The sequence below is a fragment of the Gopherus evgoodei genome, chromosome 22 (genome assembly GCF_007399415.2).
Source record: "Gopherus evgoodei ecotype Sinaloan lineage chromosome 22, rGopEvg1_v1.p, whole genome shotgun sequence".
In the NCBI taxonomy this organism is placed as follows: domain Eukaryota; kingdom Metazoa; phylum Chordata; order Testudines; family Testudinidae; genus Gopherus; species Gopherus evgoodei.
The window spans coordinates 7888481-7906189 of NC_044343.1; the positions used below are offsets into that span (position 1 = coordinate 7888481).

Sequence of the window (17709 nt, forward strand, 5' to 3'; positions counted from 1 at the left end):
CAGGGGGGGAAGCAGTCCCTTGCCTGCCGTGGCCGGCGCTGCTGGCGGGATGAGCGCCAAAGGCTCAGTTTTGTTGATGAGCGTTGGGAATGTATTACGCCCCTACAGCATTCCTCAGGAGAACCATGAGCTAGTGGTTGAAATTGCGGACAGCTGGGACTCTTGGACTGTAGGCCTGCCCCCGGCTGAGTGCGTCCTTGGGGGAGGCCGGGTTGGAAAAGGTTGGCCTCAGGTCCGTATTGAAGTGGCCTGACTCTTCAAGACGAGCTGAACAACCAGCAGCTCCCACTGATCACTGTGGGGGTTGAACAGGCTTGCAACTCTGCACAGCAGGCCATGTAGGTTCTTCACCTCTGTGTGGGTGCTCAGGCCTGCCTGTGCTCATCTCCCGGCACAACTGGGGTGGGAAGTGTGGAAAAATCAGCATTAATTTGACCCTTTGTGTAGGGGAGTGATGCATTAATTAAGCCTGAGAGAGATGGAGCCAGAGGTCCTGTTCAAGTGCAGAGTATTATCTCACAGCCAGGGCATCTACCTGATCTTTGAAGGCTGAACCTAGAAGATCCTTCTGCCTGGTGGCTACTCGCAAACCCTTCCACCCCCCTCCCCTCTTCTGTCTTGGCCTGACTGTAGTAATCTTGGTCTAGCTGCTTCAGGAAGTCCTGTTGGGTAAAAGACTGAGCAGCAGGGCTGGGGGAGGGAGATGTGATGGAGGAAGTTGCACACATCTGCAGTTCCCCGAGTGAAGGTACTGGTGGCCCCGCATTGCCGTGAGAGAGAGAGATTGGAGTTGCTTGTGCTTTCCTGGCCTTTGGAGATCCAGGTAAGTAAGTGCCAGTCAACAACAAAGCCTTTGCGCGTTGCCAGGATTGTTCCTCTTCTGTCTTCCTTAATCCAAACAGCTTCCTCACAGCTGAAAGAGCGATGGATTGCAGGACGGACCTGAGCCCTTCAAGCCCCTATTCCCAGCCTGCTGTGTTCTTTCTTATTCCTCCTCCTCCTTAGACTATGTGGTAGGTGACCAGCAATGACCCAGGAGCCTAAGGCAGTTGATTGTAGTTGTATTGTGCAGTAAGTGTGCAACATCTTTTTTTCAAGTCCTTCTGAAGCATTTACAAACCTCTCCGCTACTGCAGGCATCCAAGCTCATCCCTTGAATTTGTAAGACTATTCCATGCCATGAAGAGTGGCTGTTTTTTCTATGGGGGCTGGGGGGATTGAGAGCTTGAAAGACAGCAGCTGGGAAATCAACCTACTCCAATCTGCTACTGTGGACAAATTATGTAGAGTCTCCACCTTAGTCCTTTCAGCTGCTCCTTATCTTATACTTACCTCTATATGGCTGGAGCCAGGTTGAGTGCATCTCACTGCATCTGTATCTCAGGTAGCTGCTGACATGTTAAACGAATTGCACCTGGCAGTGAATGGTATTGGGGGATTCGATGTGAGTGTTGATGATACTTCATTAGAACAGGGCTGACCACCAGAGCTGGTGGGGAAAGGAATTCTTTCCCTGTGAAAAACTGAAAAATCAAATTATTTGTCCATTTTTTATTTTTTCTGGATTTTCTGCAATGTGGAAAGTATTCTGGTTTTAGGGGCCAGAACATTGTTTTAAAAATATCTTTTTCCCCCAGTTTTTGGTTTTGACAAATACCAGACAGATGGTTCAGAAAATTCAGTTTAATCAAAAGCCACTTTATCCCCCCCAAAAATGTTTTGACGGAAAACGTTCTAGCATTTCCCTTGATCACTGCACAGTGTGCTGTTAGTGTCAAGTAGTGGTGCGACTGTGTGGGTCCCAGGATATTCGAGACACAGGGTGCGTGAGGTAATGAAAGATCTTGAACGATTATAGCCCCCACATTGTATCATGTTTAGTGTCAAGGTAGCTATGGAGCTTTGAAAGCCATTAGACAATGCTAAGTTAATGGGGGTCGTATGTGTACAGGGCTAGAAGCCTTGAGCGCTTTTTCACCACTGAGCCATGTTGAAACAGTATTGCCACATTGTGTTGCTCTGTGAGGCAGAACCCGCAGCTCTGCGTTACTTACAACACTGCAGTGTTTATAAGGTGGTGGCTAGAAGACCCAACAAATTTGTAGGGCGGGCAGTGGTGGGGTCCTGCAGCCCTGCTAGGGGGAGGATTCTTGTTACACAGCTGGAAAAATAAAGCACACCAGAAAATAAAATACACCCGAAAATTCTGAAGCAAGTTCAGTGAAAATCTTTCCCAGCTTCTACCCTTCAGCAAGCTCCCTTCACACGATGGTGCCAGAAGCTATATTTAGCACTTGCCGTTTTGTTCTCTATTAACACTGTGTAGCACTGCAGTGCCTTAGAGCCCCTCTTTTCCACCCCAGAGCCAGCTGCATTTTAGAGGTGGAAAAGGGATTCCTTTGCAGTAGCCCTTCAACTATTTCTAGGCTGTTAGGATGCGGTTGTCCAATATACGTAACATTTTGTAGAAATTCTACCTCAGATCTAACCTACTAACTTTACGGCTGATTGACTTAGGCAGTTGCTTGACAGCCAACACTTGGCTTCAGACACTCCTTGCAACCATCACTGTGGAATGACTGGCCCCGCTACACAACAGCGGGGTGGATTAGTGCCCCTTACAGTCATTTACCACAGGGGCACGTGTGTATCAACTCTCCCATTCATTCATTTTACACCTGCTTGGTCTTGGGGTAAATAATTGCACAGGGGGCAGGAAAATGGAGAATCTGGTTTAGAACCTGACCAAAGGGTTTGCTAAGGAGCAGGGCCTGCTGTTTCCACCTTCCTACAGCAACACTTACATAGAAAGGGGGTTGAAACAATTTAGCAAGTGCTAGCTTCCTGAAGTGACAGATCTAGGGAGTTCCTGGCCAGCCCAACTTTGTATCTTCTCTGGGAAGAAATGGGAGAGAAAATCAACTTGTTCTGGTGAAGCTGACCCAGGAGTAAGGGGCTCTTTGGGGATGGTCTTCCATCCACAGTCACAGCTGGATTCTAGCTGTTACAGGCTTCCCAGTGTGAGGCACCCTGCCTCAGTTTCCCCTCTGTAAAATGGGGTTTACTGATACTGCAACAAAGTCTAGAGGTCCTAGTTAGGGCACAGGCAGGGAGTTGTATGCAGGATGGTTTTGCAGATCCTTTGGCTGCTTAAGTGATTGGAGGGAGGAAACTCAGATCTACCTCCCCCTAACCCTAGGCATTAGACAAACCTTCCTACAGTCATCCTGAGCTGAGTCCTAGCGGGTAGGGCCCTGAGCTTAGAACCCAAGGCTCAGTCCATCACACACAGCTCTGTGTTCACCCACGCCTTGCAATAAACCTCGATGCGAAGAAACAGCTTGCTTTCTCCTTCCCCTGGTTTCTCTGACCTTATCCATCACACATGCTATTTCTGCCTCTGATCATGCAGCTCACAAACGGCCCTACTTATCAGCGCTGCGGGAGGACGTGTGATAGTCTGCAGCAGCCACAGCCCAGGGAGGGAGGGGAAGCGCTCGACTGTTTAAAAATGTTGCGGACACATTTTCTCCCAGCAGTCATTGTCAAGCTGGTCTTGGGCTGGGCTGGACTCTGGCTTTCTGTCCAATAGGAAAACCAGCTTCCTAGAGATGTTTGTCCATGATGTTTCTAGGTGCTTGCTCATGAGGTTTGGAAAAAATAGATTTTTTTTTCTCAAATTGGTAAATGTCAGTAATCGTAGATTTCATCACACAGGCACAAACTGACAAAAAATCCCACTGCTGATAACTGAAACTCACAGGCAATGTAGCTCGATCACTTCTCAGAGTTTGATTTAAGGCTCTTGACTTTTTGTGTAGTTTGACAGGTGATGTTGCCAATGAGTGTTTTAGCCGTTTATGAAGCTTTCAGTTGTTGAATGTCAGCACCAACTTAAATAAATATTACCTGACCACCCCATCCCCAGTTTCCTGAAACTGTGAAGATAAAAATGGTGGTAAGCATTTTTCCCCTATTTTGCATAACTATGAAAACTTAATTTGTAAGCTTTTTTAAAATCAGTTTCTGTTGAAATTATAAAAAAAAACAAAAACAAAAACCAAATTGAGTTGTACCACTTGCCTTGTGACATTTGCCAGTTAGCAGCATCAAGCCTTGAGCTAAATACTTAGGGGACACACACTGAACCCCCAACCTCTTTGTCACCAACAGGGCCGGAGGGGTAGAGGCAGGTCTCTGCCCCAAGAAGTGGAGGGAGTGTCTAGCCACTGCAGTGGGGAGACTCAGGTTAGCTCAAGCTGATCTAGCGTTAAGAACAGTTCGGCGGATGGCGTAGCTCTTCCTAGCCCCCGGAGCTTGGATCTCAGTGGGCAAACGGTGGTTAGCCCAAACTGCTGCCCACGCCAAATGTCTGCACCCATTAGCTCAAGCTAAGCGAGCGTGAGTCCATCTGCTTGGTCTGGGAATCATGCAGTGTAGACGTACCCGTAGAGTTCAGCCAGAGAGGCCGATCCAAGCCTGACGTGGAGCAGAACCACGGTCATTGCTGGAAGGCTTCACAGAAACGGCCTGGGCAGGGAGGAGCAGAAGGTGAGGGAGGCAGCGCCGAGGCCAAGGGGCTGTTTGTGAAAGAAGGGGCGAAGATGAGAATGATGCACCGAAGTAGCAATGTGTATTGATGAGGAGACAGACTGTACAGAAATGAGAAGTGATGGGATGGATAAGATGGAGTCTGGGCCAAAATCACTTGGGGGAAGAAAGCTACCCCTGGGCTAGTGACTGGTGCATGCTAAAGCCCCCAGGATCTGATCTGGATATGGAGAGGGAGAGAAACCTTGTTAATGCTTTTAATTAAATAAAATACTGCTGGAAATGGTGTGATCATGGGAGACTTTAACTTCCCAGATACAGAGTGAAGGACTACTAATAATAGAAGGGCTCAGATTTTCCTAGATGCGACAGCTTTCTTTACCAAATAGGCGTGGAACCAACAAGAGGTGGAGCCATTTAGATCTGGCTTTGGTGAGCAGTGAGGATCTCAGAAAAGAGCTGGTTGTAGCAGACAACCTTGGCGTGAGTGATCATTTCAATGGGCCGCGGCTGTGAAAAAGGCTAAGGCAGTCCTAGGATGCATCAGGCGAGGTATTTCCAGTAGAGACAGGGAAGTGTTACCACTATACAGGGCACTGGTGAGATCTCACCTGGAGTAGTGTGTGCAATTCTGGTCTCCCATGTTTAAGAGAGATGAATTTGAACTAGAACAGGTGCAGAGAAGGGCTACTAGGTTGATCTGAGAAATGGAAAACCGACCTTATGAGAGAAGACTCAAAGAGCTTGGCTTGTTTAGCCTAACAAAACAAAGGCTGAGGGGAGATGTGACTGCTCTCTCCAAATACATCAAGGGATAAATACCAGGGAGGGAGAGGAGTTAAGTGCCCATGTGGACATAAAAACAAATGAAAAGAAACTGGCCATCAACAAGTTTAGGCTTGAAATTAAACAGTTTCTAACTATCAGAGGAGTGAAGTTCTGGAGCAGCCTCCCAAGGGGAGCACAAGGAGCAAAACCCTAACTGACTTGAAAAGTTGATGGAGGGGATGGGACGGTGGGGAAGCCCATGAGGGCATATAGCTGATCTGTGACTGCTAGCAGCAAAGATCTCTAGTGGCTGGTGATGGGACACTAGATGGGGAGAGCTCTGAGTTACTCCAGAGAATTCTTTCCTTGGTGTTTGGCTGGTGGGTCTTACCCACATGCTCAGGGTCTAACTGATCACCATATTTGGGGTCAGGAAGGAACTTTTCCCCAGGTCAGATTGGCAGAGACCCTGGGTTTTTTTTTTTTGCCTTCCTCTGCAGAATGGGGCGCTGGTCACTTGCAGATTTAAACAAGTGTCAGTGATGGATTCTCTCTAACTTGAACTCTTTAAACCATGATTTGAGGACTTCAGTAACTAGGGTGACCAGACAGCAAATGTGAAAAATCGGGACAAGGCATGGGGGATAATAGGAGCCTATATAAGAAAAAGACCCCAAAATTGGGACTGTCCCTATCAAATCGGGACATCTGGTCACTCTGTCAGTAACTCAGACCGAGGTTAGAGGGTCTATTTCAGGAGTGGGTGGATGAGGTTCTGTGGCCTGCAATGGGCAGGTCAGAGTAGAGAATCATGATGGTCCCTTCAGACATCAAAGTCTGAGTCTATGGGGACAGTTAGAAAAGAGTGTGTGGGGGGGTGAACCTCCCTGTGAGTGGGGAAAGAGGATCCCAGAGGTTCCTACCTGCTCCCAGCCTGTTCAAGCCCCTCTGGGTCTCAGCCCCTGCTCCCCAGCAGCTGCTCCAATTTCTCTGGGTCCCACTGTTGCCTCTGTGCCCCTCCCCCCAGCTGTTTACATGGGAGCCGAGCCCCCAGGGTATTTCCATTGCTGGTGTGCTCACCCTCTGCCCCAACTGCTTCCACCACCCCTGGGCTGCAGCAGCCCTGCCTGGCCGGTGCCTCAGTTTGGGTGAGTCCTATCTCCTGTTGATCTCAGGCGTTGGGGAGGTGCCTGTCGGTGGGCTGTCCTAGTGCTGCAGTGTTCGTGCAAAGGGGGTTAGCCTGGGGGAGAACTGCCAGACTGGGTCAGACCCCTGGGCCAGCCGGTCCAGTCACCCAGCTCTGACCATGGCCAGCATCAGACATTTCAAGGGAAGGTGCAAAAAACTCCACTGGAGGCCGATGTGCACTAATCTGCCCCACCCTGCCAATCTCACCCTCAACCCTAATACAGAGCAGTTTGAGCCTTGAAGCCTGAGCGTTTCTCTGCATTCTGCTTCTGGTGAGCATTAACTAGAGCCACTGGTTACGCACAGAGACGGCCAAGCCCTCCTTGAACCTTGCTAAATTCTTGGCTGCAAAATGGTGACGCCCCCCGGCGTGTGGGGCATACAGTGTACAGCCTGTTGCAATAGTCCCACACTGCTGGCAGGGAGGAAGCCGCACGCTGAGTCATTTCCAAGCAGCAAAGGTTGGGTTTTTGTCCTCATGCAGAGATGCTGCTGGCTGACACATCCGTTAGGTCGATCAGAGTTATGATATGATCGGGGAGAGCCCCCCGTGCGCTCGGCCCTGAAGAAAGCCAAGGCACGAATGCAGTCCCCGGCCCAGGGAACCTAGGGTGCAAAGGGCACACTGACCGTGCGGGCGGCACCATTCTATTCAGGCACACGGGACCTGGGAAGCCGAGCTGGAAAGCCAGATCTTCAGATTGCTGCTGTGTTTTATTTTCTAAATCTGTTGAATACAGTGGGAGGAAGGAGGACAGGGGCCAGTGTGTAACCAGTGTCCTTGCAGCTGGTGGTGGGGAAGGGCCCAGCTGATAGCTCTGAGCCTGGATTTGTGTAGGCAATACAGGGCTCAGCAGGACCAGCTGACAGCCCCAGGCCAGATCCAGAGCTCAGGCTCCATCCTCGGCCTCCAGCTGAGACTGAGGACGAAGAAATCACGGGAAATGGCTGATCTTTGAGGTGTAACCAGCCAGCAGCTAGGAACTGCTTCCTACCACTGATTCCTAGTAGCCACTCAGCACCCGTTCAGAGGATGGCACATTTCAGCCCTGGGCTGGCTTGGAGCTGCCAGGCAGAGCGGGGTCTTTTACATGAATTTCCTAGGTCTCTGTGTTTGGAGGTTTCCCCATCACGTTGCCGTCAATGGCGGGGAGGGGACGTCGTAGCTGGAGTTACAATTGGGAACCGACAGCAAGCTGCCCTTCTTGGCTCCTGTCCCCCTCCGTGCCCCGGCTCGGTGAGATGCCAAGAGCAGGCAGGATTAAACTCTAACAGGTGCATTTAACCCACTCAGCCGGAGAGAGATGCAGCTGCCAAGGCTGATGGGGTCCCTTGTGGTCCTGCTGGGTGTGTCTGGGGCACTGGACCCTGTCCTGGAGCAAGGCTGGCGAGGGTGGAAGACCTTCCATGCTAAGGAGTATCCTGAAGTAAGTACTGCGGCCCCAGTAGCTTGGCCACTGTGACCATCCCGTCAGCTGTCCCCCAGCTCGCTCTGTCTCCTTCGCTCCCTGGAGCAGGATTTCCTCGCTTGGCTGCATTTGAACCAAACCGCGTGGCTAGAGCCCAAGCTTCGAGGATTTGGGGGCAGGGCAGAGGGAAGCAGCAGGTCCTTCTCGCAATCCAGCGCATCCAGCCCCAGCTGCCAGAGAGCGAGCAGCACCCACTAGGCCATGCGAAGTGGCCGGGGCATGGCCAGACTCGACTTCCTGCAGAGTCGTGGTGGCTTGGCCAGGAGGTTGTAGGATGTGGATGCCAGTTGCCCCTGTAGGAGAGCTCTTGCTTCCTTCCTCGCTGGGGTCTGACGGGCGACGGGGTGAGCCTCAGTGGCTGTAGGGGTTTGGCTGCTCCTCCACCCTCAGGGCTCCCCAGCTCCTGTGGGGTTTCAGGCCTCTTAGGCTGGATTTTGGCACATCTGCTCCCAGCTGGAAACAGGGATATTCGGGGGTTAATGGAGCTGGGAGAAGGAGGGGTAGTGTTGAGGGGGGCCCTATAGAGCCAGGCCTGGGAGAGGAGGGGACATGTGCTCTGCCCCCACACTTCAGCCCCTGCAAGCAGCTTTGGTGCATGGAGAATCAGGCAGGAAAGTTACCAGCTCTCAAACGTTTGAGGCAAAATCTTTGCTGCTTTCTCTTACCCTCACTGCTCCGCCCACCCCAGCCCCACGGCCTGTGCTCACCGGCTGCACAGAGCCTGCCCAGGCGAGCTGAGCTCCTGGCCAGCCCGTGGGTGCCCGGATTCCCATGCGTTGCCCCCCTAAATGGAACTCAGGCCAGGCTGGGACCAGCAATGGCTCCCATCACTGCCTCCCCGATGGACGTTTGCTTACAGGGCGCGGGGGTCATGACCAAGCGTGACCAAGCTGTCGCTCCGTCCCCTGGCAGGAGGCGGAAGCTTTCCGCAGGGCGGTCTGGGAGAAGAACCTGCGGCGGATTGAGCACCACAACCTGGAGGAGTCTCTGGGGAAGCACAGCTACCGCCTGGAAATGAACCACTTTGGGGACCTGGTAACCTGCCCCCTGGCGCGGATCCTGGCACTTTTGCGGGGCGAGGCACCCGTAGTACCAAACCTGAAGCCTCCTTCCTGGTTTCTCCCCCTGCCTCACGTGACTCCCCACTTCTCGCTGGGCCCGGCAGATCCCAGCTCCCAGCCCACCCGTGACTCTGCTCCCCTCGCCCCATCCACCTCCATACCTGCTGCTGCCCCCACTCATGTCAGGGCCCCACTGTTTTATAACTTTCTCTCCTTCGGCCACCTCCCTCTTCATTGGCCTCCCAGCTGCTGTTGGTGCAAAAGCCTCCTCCTACGCAGCTCCCCAGCCTCCCCCTCTCTCAACATCGTCAGCTGTCTGATCTGTCTGTATCCTCAGGGGTTGGGTGCCGGGGCAGGGCTGAGAATGCAGCTCCTCTGTTGGCCAGGAGTTCTCTGTCATATGCTCTCCGGATTTAAAAAATTTTCCTTCCCCTCCAGACGGACGAAGAATTTAACCAGCTTCTGAACGGTTTTCTAGCCGAGCGACATGGCGGGAAGGTGCCTCTCTTCCAGGAATCGGCTGCTTGGGAGACTCCCAAGGAGGTGGACTGGCGCGCAAAGGGCTACGTCACCCCCGTGAAAAACCAGGTGGGTGCCCGGAACAGGGAGCTCCCTGCTTGGGACCTAGCCCCTCAGCCAGCCATGGAAACCTCCTAGTCCTGGAGCTCCCTGTCACTGGCCCCCAGAGCCTGGGACAAGGCAACCCTCAGGCGGGCCTGGCTGCATGTCAGAACAACGTCGCTGCCTGTGATTTCCTGGCTGATGGATGAGGGGCCCTTGGCGGCCCCTCTGGAAGGTGTGCTCAGCCTGGGGCCCTAGAGGACGGCCTGGCAGGTTGGGTGGCAGTGGCAGTGGCTAACCGGCATGGAATTGGTAGGTCCTTGACCTGTCCTGCTTTTCATGAAGCCCCCTGGAAAGGGCCTTTGCCCCCCCAAGAGTCTTTGCCTGGAGCTTGAGCCTGATTCAGACCCTGCTGTGCGTTGGGGCTCGGACTCCCTCCTGCCACTTTCCAGCAAGCAAGAGCTTGTGAGGCCCTGACGATTATCTAAGCCGACCGCCTGCATCACGCAGCTCAGAAGCTCCCGGCTGAGCATGAACAGTGGTTCTCAACCCGCGGCCCAATCAGCACACGGCCGCGGCCCATGGGACATCCTCCGGGCCATACGGGTAAATAGGCTGAGAATGTCTGAGCTACAGCCTATCCCCCACCTACCTGCCTTGCTTTCTGCAGGGCCACTGCGGGTCCTGCTGGGCTTTCAGTGCCACGGGAGCCCTGGAGGGCTTGGTCTTCAAGAAGACGGGCAAACTGGTGTCGCTGAGCGAGCAGAACCTCATGGACTGCTCGAGGAGGCTGGGGAACAACGGGTGCCATGGGGGCTTCATCACTCGAGCCTTCCAGTACGTGCGGGACAACAAGGGCATCAACTCGGAGCTCAACTACCCCTACTTGGAGAGGGTAACGTAGGAAAGCGTGGCCTCTGGGTTGGGCGGCCACTTCTCCAGGGAGTGGTGCCCGAGCTCCCGTTCCATTTCCTTTCTCTGCAGGACGAATTCAGCTGCCATTACAACCCCCAGGACAACGCTGCCAACTGCACCTCTCTCATGCAGATCCAGCTGGGCAATGAGACCGCTCTAGAGCAGGTGGTGGCCACTGTCGGCCCTGTCTCCGTTGCCGTGGATGCCAGCACCTTCCACTTCCACTTCTACAAGTCAGGTACCAAACGTCCCAGAGAGTCTATGGCCAGAAGGGATCACTGGGATAATCTAACCCAGTGGTTTTCCACCTTTTCTCATTTGTGGACCCCATACCTCTTGAATGGAGGGGCGGATCCCTTTGGAAATCGTAGGCATTGTCGGCAGACTCCCAGGAGTCCACCGGCCACAGGTTGGAAGCTACTGATCTAGTCTGCAGCAGGCAGGAGATGCTGCGGGGAGGGGAAGGTTCTGATAGGGGGGTTGCTGGTGGGTGCTCATACCCACCATTTTCCCCCCATGGGCGCTCCAGCCCCGGAGCACCCACAGAGTCAGTGCCTCTGCTTCAGCAGATTTTTTAGGAAACCTTGATTTAAAAATTGTCCCAATGGTTAATTACCCTAACAGTGAAAAGTCTGCCTGTTATTTCCAGTCTGAATTCGTTTAGCTTTAACTTCCAGCCATTAGATCACATTACGCCTTTGTCTGCTAGACCAAAGAGCCCCTTCTCAAATCTGTATTCCCCCTGGAGGTACTTAGAGACTGATAAGTCACCCCTTAGCCTTCACTTGAAGCTAGATAGAGTTAGGCTCCTTGCTTGAGTCAATCACTGTGGAGTGTGTTTTCCGAGTGACACAGTTATACCAGCCTAACACCCTAGCCTTCTCCCGTCAGAGCTACCGCTTCTCAGGGAGGCGGAGTACCCACCCCGACAGGAGAAACTCTCCCATTGACATAGGGAGCATCTTTGCTAAGCGCTACGCTGGGACAGCCGGAGACAAGCCCAGATTCTTCTACCGTTGTGATGGCTCTGCTCTGAGCCCTCTTCAATTTATCGACATCCTTCTGTGCAGACCAGAACGGGACATGGGATTCCAGCACTTTGGCGCAGGGCTTTTTCACTGAGCTGTCCGGGCTCCCATCCGGAATTACTGAGTCTGTCACTTAGTTTCATCTCACCTCCCAGGGGGCACTTTATTACCTCCTTCCACAGCTGGGCCTGCTATCTGACAGCCTGCAGGGATACAGCAGGGCAGCTCCGTGTGGCTTCAATCCAATGCCCTGGGGGTGTTCTTCCTTCCGATCCACTGGGACCTCCCTCCAGGGTCTGCTTCTGCTCCGAGAGGGAGATACCCCCAACAGCTCATCTCACTCTGCCTTTGCTCTCCCCAGGAGTCTTCAATGACAGCCAGTGCAGCCACACAGTGAATCACGCGATGCTGGCCGTGGGCTACGGCACATCCCAGGAGAACGGGAACAATGCCGCCTACTGGCTTCTCAAGAACAGGTGAGGGGGAGGAGCCAGGCGAGAGAGCTCTCCCTGAGACATACTCACCTCTGCCGCCTTCTGGCGGTATTCAAAGCTGCCTCCGACCCATGCCCTCTGTGAAAATGCACCCCCACCGCTTCCCCCAACTGTATGTGTACACACATCGAGGGGGTTCCAAAGAGGATGGATCTAGACTGTTCTCAGTGGTGGCAGATGACAGAACAAGGAGCAATGGTCTCAAGTTGCAGTGGGGGAGGTTCAGGTTGGATATTAGGAAAAACTATTTCACTCAGAGAGTGGTGAAGCACTGGAATGGGTTACCTAGGGAGGTGGTGGAATCTCCTTCCTTAGAGGTTTTTAAGGCCCAGCTTGACAAAGCCCTGGCTGGGATGATTTAGTTGGGGATTGGTCCTGCTTTGCGCAGGGGGTTGGAGTAGATACCTCCTGAGGTCCCTTCCAACCCTGAGATTCTATGATTAAAACATGCCCTGCCCCCAAGACGTGCACACTCTGCTCAGATTGCATGTGCACACACATGTAAACTTCCCCCCTCCCCCCCGCAGGACATTCTGTGCCAACTAAATCCTACCCCCCAGCATGCAGGTAACTCACAACCCTTCACCCTGCTCTCCGACCGTACGCATTCCCATGGGCACTCATGCAAACTTGCACCCAGGGCCAGTTTTAGGAACTGTGGGGCCCGATTCAAATACCCGGCAGCGGTCCGGGTCTTCAGAGGCACTTAGGCAGTGGGGGGTCCTTCATTCGCTCCGGACCCCCCGCCGCCGAAGACCTGGAGCAAGTGAAGGACCCCCACCACCACCAAAGTGCCGCCGAAGACCCGGACCACCACTGGATATGTAAAAAAAATTAAAAAGGCACCTAAGGTGCAGGGCCCGATTCCAGGAAATTGGCCTAAAGCTGGCCCTGCTTGCAACCCTCACCCTGGAGATTTGTCTTGTTCTGGGCCTGTCTTCGGATTCTTGCCTTCTCAAAATGAAAGATCTAAGCAGCTGCCAGGAGCCAGGCGTATGTGGAGCAGGCACTGGGAAAGCCTCCCCCATCTCACACTGCACACGTGGCTACTTTCCCTACCCTCTCCCCGGCGGCTCCTGAAATGAGAAGGCCACACTTGGTAGTTGACGGAGGGGTATTCTGGAGAAATGGCTTAGCTGAGGCTGCCAGATTTATTCCATTGGTGATCGAAGGCAGAGGAGACAAGCCAATGCAGAGAACAAGTGTTTGGTTTCTTCATTGGATGATCTGGAGAACCTGAGATCAGCCAATGTACAGCTGGTTAGGCAGATGCTCAAAGCATCCTTGAAGCTGGCCTCTAGCGTGGTGGTTTTCAAATTTTTCTTCTGGCGGCCCAGTTGAAGAAAACTGTTGATGCCCGTGACCCAACTGAGATGGGGATGAGGGGCTTGGGATGTGGCAGGGGCTCGGGGCTGGGGCAGAGGGTTGGGCTGAGGGTGCAGGCTCTGGGGTGGGGCCAGGGATGAGGGGTTTGGGGTGCAGGAGGGGGCTCTGGTTTGGGGGGAGGGAGGATCGGGGTTGGGGTGCATGAGGGGGTCTGGGCTCTGGGTGCAGGCTCTGGGGTGGGGCTGGAGATGAGAGGTTTGCGGTGCAGGAAGGGGCTCTGGGTTTAGGGTGCAGCTTAGCCCAGGGGTGTGGGGTTGGGGCACGGGGCAGCGGTGCAGCGGGGGTGCAAAGGCAGACTTCTCGGTCAATGGGAATGCGGAACCGGTGCTCGGGGAGGGGGCAGCGTGTAGAGCCCCTCTGCTTCCCCCTGCCCAGGAGCCAGAATTGCTGCTGGCCACTTCCAGGGTGCAATGCAGTGTCAGAACAGGTAGGGACTAGCCTGCCTTAGCCGGGAGCACTGCCGATGGGACTCTTAACGGCCCGGTCGGCAGTGCTGACCAGAGCCCCCCCCATCCAGTGCCCGCAGTTTGAAAACCACTGGTCTAGCATATTAGGACAACTTTTCTTTCTCCTTACAATGTTCAAACGTCCTTCAGTTTTCCCAGAGATTCTCTCATGCTCTTTTCACTTTATCTTCCCGCAGCTGGTCTGAGCAATGGGGTGAAAAAGGTTACATCCGGCTGGCGAAAGGAGCCAACAATCACTGTGGTGTGGCCAATCAAGCAAGCTATCCTGTCTTGTAGCCACTTCTGGGTTTTCCTCCTGCCCTGGGCCTGCATGGCAGAAGGCCTCACATATTGGCTGGAGTTTTTTTTCTTCCCAATGACTTGATCTTTGTCTTCAGCATGGAGATTCTTTTTGCTCCTGGCCGTGATTTCTGGGCTGTTTCTTAGCTGCGACTTACATGGGTTTAGAGGCGATTAAAAGTTGTGCAGCAAATTGCTCTTGCAAGCCTGGGTAAGTCCTGTTCTGGTCACGCCGCAGCATCGCTGAATGAGGCTTAGTGTCCTGTCTAACGTATTCATAAAATAAAGAATGTTTTCCTCTCAGTGTGAAAACCAGTCTCCTTGTGGGTTTGAAAGATGATTAAAGATGGTTCTCCGTAGGAGCTTTCTATGCACCTTACAAATTCCCTTAGCCGTTAGATCCCATTTTCCTCTTTAGCTAAAGCCCGTGGAGACCGTGCCAAATTGGCTGCCAACAAAACCATGAAGCTGATGACGGGAAGATGGAGAAGTGCCTGTAACCTGAGTCTGTATTATCTAAACGCTACCTATGTGCAGGCACGAGCTAAGACCACAGAGCTTACTGTCCTGAAGATACGTATTTACATAACAACCAAACAGGAACAACAAGGCAAGAAGCCATATAAATAGCTCCCATTACATTTGCTCCCCAGGCCCTCTGTATTCAGCTATGATAATGCCAGGGAGAACGAAAGTGATTAGAACCCCATTAAATTCTCTATACAATTTTTCATTTTATTTTTTGGGGGAATTTGGGGTTTCATTTTCTCCAGCCAGAGGAGGGTCGGGTCCTGGCCCCAGTGGAGTAGGAAGCTGAGGTGTGGGTGGGGGTTTGCAATGCAAACCCACTCCATACTCTTTGGCCCAGTGTGCCAGCTTGCAACGCTACTCACTCAAATTTGGCCCAACCATCTCCCCCCATCATGAGAGAGAGGCAGCTGGGCCAAACCCATGTGCCACTGCCACCCCCTGCACTAGGCCTACAGGCGGTAGCTGCCACTGCAGGGGAGTTTCTATTTTGTTTTACACCTTGTTTTTCATTTTATTTGGTATTTGCAAAAAACAAACAAAACAAGACGCGGGGCTGTTCAAATGACCATTACCCAACAATGTTTGAGAAAAGTGAAAGCGGAGTACTGCCCAATGGTTAGAACTAGGAAGCAGGAGAACAGAGCACTATTCTCTACTCTGTGACACCTCAGGGCTGGTCCTGTCCCCTTTCTGTGCCTCAGTTTCCCCATCCACAGCAGGTGGGTGATAATATCGATCAAATGCCCTGCTGTGGTGTTTGTAAAGCCCTTTGAGCCCCGCTGGAGAAAGAGGATAGCAGCTTCACCTATTGTTGCAGTGAGGTCTCATGTGCTTGGATCCCCTTCCCATCAAACCTGCCCTTCTGGGCTATATTCCTTGCTTGTTACCGAGGCAGCAGGTGGCTGTGGGCGAGGGGTAAAGCTCTCAGCTGAACACTAGAGTCTGGGAGGGAGGCCCCCTAGGGAGGCCCGTGCCAGGGAATGCCAGAGAAGCCAGCAAGACTGATGCTTCATGCCTGAGACTGTTCAAATCTGTCAATGGCCCAGCCCAAAAGAGTGACCCGTAGGTCACCCTTGGCCCTCAGGCAGCGAACACCTGCCCATGCCAATGGCAGATGTCCACCTGTCTCTTCGCCAGGTGTCCAAGAGCCATGCAATCCGAGCAGCATCAGCATGCATGAAGGGCGGGGGGGAGTCCAGAATTCTGCTCAATGAGCCTTGTTACTGCTGTCGCTGCTCTGGCCTATTCTCGGGACGCTGTGCCGAAGCTGCCCTGTGCCTTGGAAGCCTGGTTTGACAATTTGCTTTGCAGCAAACAACACTCAACCCAGCTCGCGTCCTTCATGCTAAGCCTCCTGAGATTTATGAGAGAATTAGCAGCTCCTTCAGCTTTATTTGCCCCTCGCTCTATGAAATCGCAAGTTGGACTTATGCTATAAATCAAGCATTTCACAGCCAGCTTCAGGAATAGTTAGATTGATTTCTGCGCTTACAGGCAGCAGAGCTGGTGCTCTGCGGCACCTCTGTCAAAGAGCAGCCGGTCCCCTATTTTTAGCAAGGGGCCTGGGCTGGTTTAGGTCATTGCATGAGCATATGAGCCAGACCCAATGGACACTGACCTGAAAGAGATGGAGGGAAGAGGAGATTTTTTATTTTATGGTTTGGGGGTGGGGTGGAGGGGCTAATTTAGTGCTGGCCTATTTGACAGCCCTGGAGAATGAAATCCTCTGGTTACAAAATATGGGCAGTTAGCAGCAGTGCAAGCTTCTCCTATGGTGTGCGGCCAGCGTACTGACCTGTAGGGGGTGAAAAGGAGCCATTCAATCCAGTAAAAAGAACAGGAGTGCTTGTGGCACTTTAGAGACTAACACATTTATTTCGGCATATGCTTTTGTGGGCTAAAACCCACTTCATCAGATGCATGCAGTGGAAAATACAGTAGGATTACACACACACACACACACACACTCTCTCTCTCTCTCTCTCTCTCTGATGAAGTGGGTTTTAGCCCACGAAAGCTTATGCTCAAATAAATGTGTTAGTCTCTAAGGTGCCACAAGGACTCCTTGTTCTTTTTGGTGATACAGACTAACACGGCTGTTACTCTGAAATTCAAGCCAGTGTTATTGTAGCCCTGTTGGTCTCAGGATATTAGCGAGACAAGGTGCGGGAGATAACATCTTTCGTTGGATGTCTGTTTGTCCTGAAGATATTATCTCACCCATTCAATCCTCACTACCCTGCAGGCCCCTTGTCATGTTACTACTGCTCCAGGAGGGCCCCATGGCAACGGCTCTGCACAAGCCATTCCTATGGTAGCATTCCTAGAGTAAGGTCACCATTGATTGTCTCGTCACTGCCCAGTGCCGCTGTTCGATTGCTCTGCAAACCCGCTCCCGGCAGCACTCGTCAAGTCAGCCGTCACCGTGGCAGAAGGAAAACGCCGTCCCTGTTGTGCAAACAGTGCCACAGATCTACAGTGTCACAAACATCTGCTAAGAGAAGCTGCCTCAGCATCACTGCCTCATGCCTGGCAAAGGTTGTCCCCACGCCGCACCATGTGCCCTGCATGGTGCCACTAAGCGGACGGCATCCCCACCGTGCTGCTCCTTCCAACATGCTGTTACAAGAAGCCGTTGCTGCCACAGAACCGCAACAACACGCCCCTGTGCTAAGCCACCCACCTGCCCCACGCTGCAAACAGTCAGCTGGGCCTCCATTGTGCAAACACCACCACTCTTGTGCAAGCACCCTCGTGCATGCACGGGGCCATCACCCTTGTGCAAGTGAAGCGCCCTTGTGCATGCACTATCCCCCACACCACGCTAGCTCATGGCAAGGTGGGGGCCTGGTCTCCTCCCTTGCTGCCCTCAGGGCTCTAGGGAGTAGAATGGGAATGTCCCCAAAGGGTTAATCTACAAGCCTGGTACCTCTGCCCACATCCAAGATGGCCGCCTGGGGATGCGCCTCACGTGATCCGGCTCGGCCTCCTTCTGAATTGACCCCTGCGGC

General features: G+C 52.9%; 1 protein-coding gene across 1 annotated transcript; it reads left to right on the top strand.

Annotated features, from left to right (window-relative positions):
• Positions 1-24: 24 nt before the first annotated feature.
• On the top strand, positions 25-14470 carry LOC115638703 (cathepsin L1-like). Its single transcript, XM_030540614.1, has 8 exons — positions 25-823; positions 7802-7934; positions 8889-9011; positions 9476-9625; positions 10269-10493; positions 10583-10751; positions 11903-12017; positions 14065-14470. The coding sequence occupies exons 2-8, from the start codon at positions 7812-7814 to the stop codon at positions 14162-14164; spliced, it is 1005 nt and encodes a 334-aa protein (XP_030396474.1). The 5' UTR covers positions 25-823; positions 7802-7811; the 3' UTR covers positions 14165-14470.
• Positions 14471-17709: the final 3239 nt, after the last annotated feature.

Bases quoted from the DNA above. Each gene is read 5' to 3' on its own strand.
- LOC115638703 (XM_030540614.1), top strand. From the start codon at position 7,812: ATGCAGCTGCCAAGGCTGATGGGGTCCCTTGTGGTCCTGCTGGGTGTG. The intron at 7,935-8,888 runs GTAAGTACTGCG...GTCCCCTGGCAG, and splicing joins ATGCTAAGGAGTATCCTGAA to GAGGCGGAAGCTTTCCGCAG. The intron at 12,018-14,064 runs GTGAGGGGGAGG...ATCTTCCCGCAG, and splicing joins TACTGGCTTCTCAAGAACAG to CTGGTCTGAGCAATGGGGTG.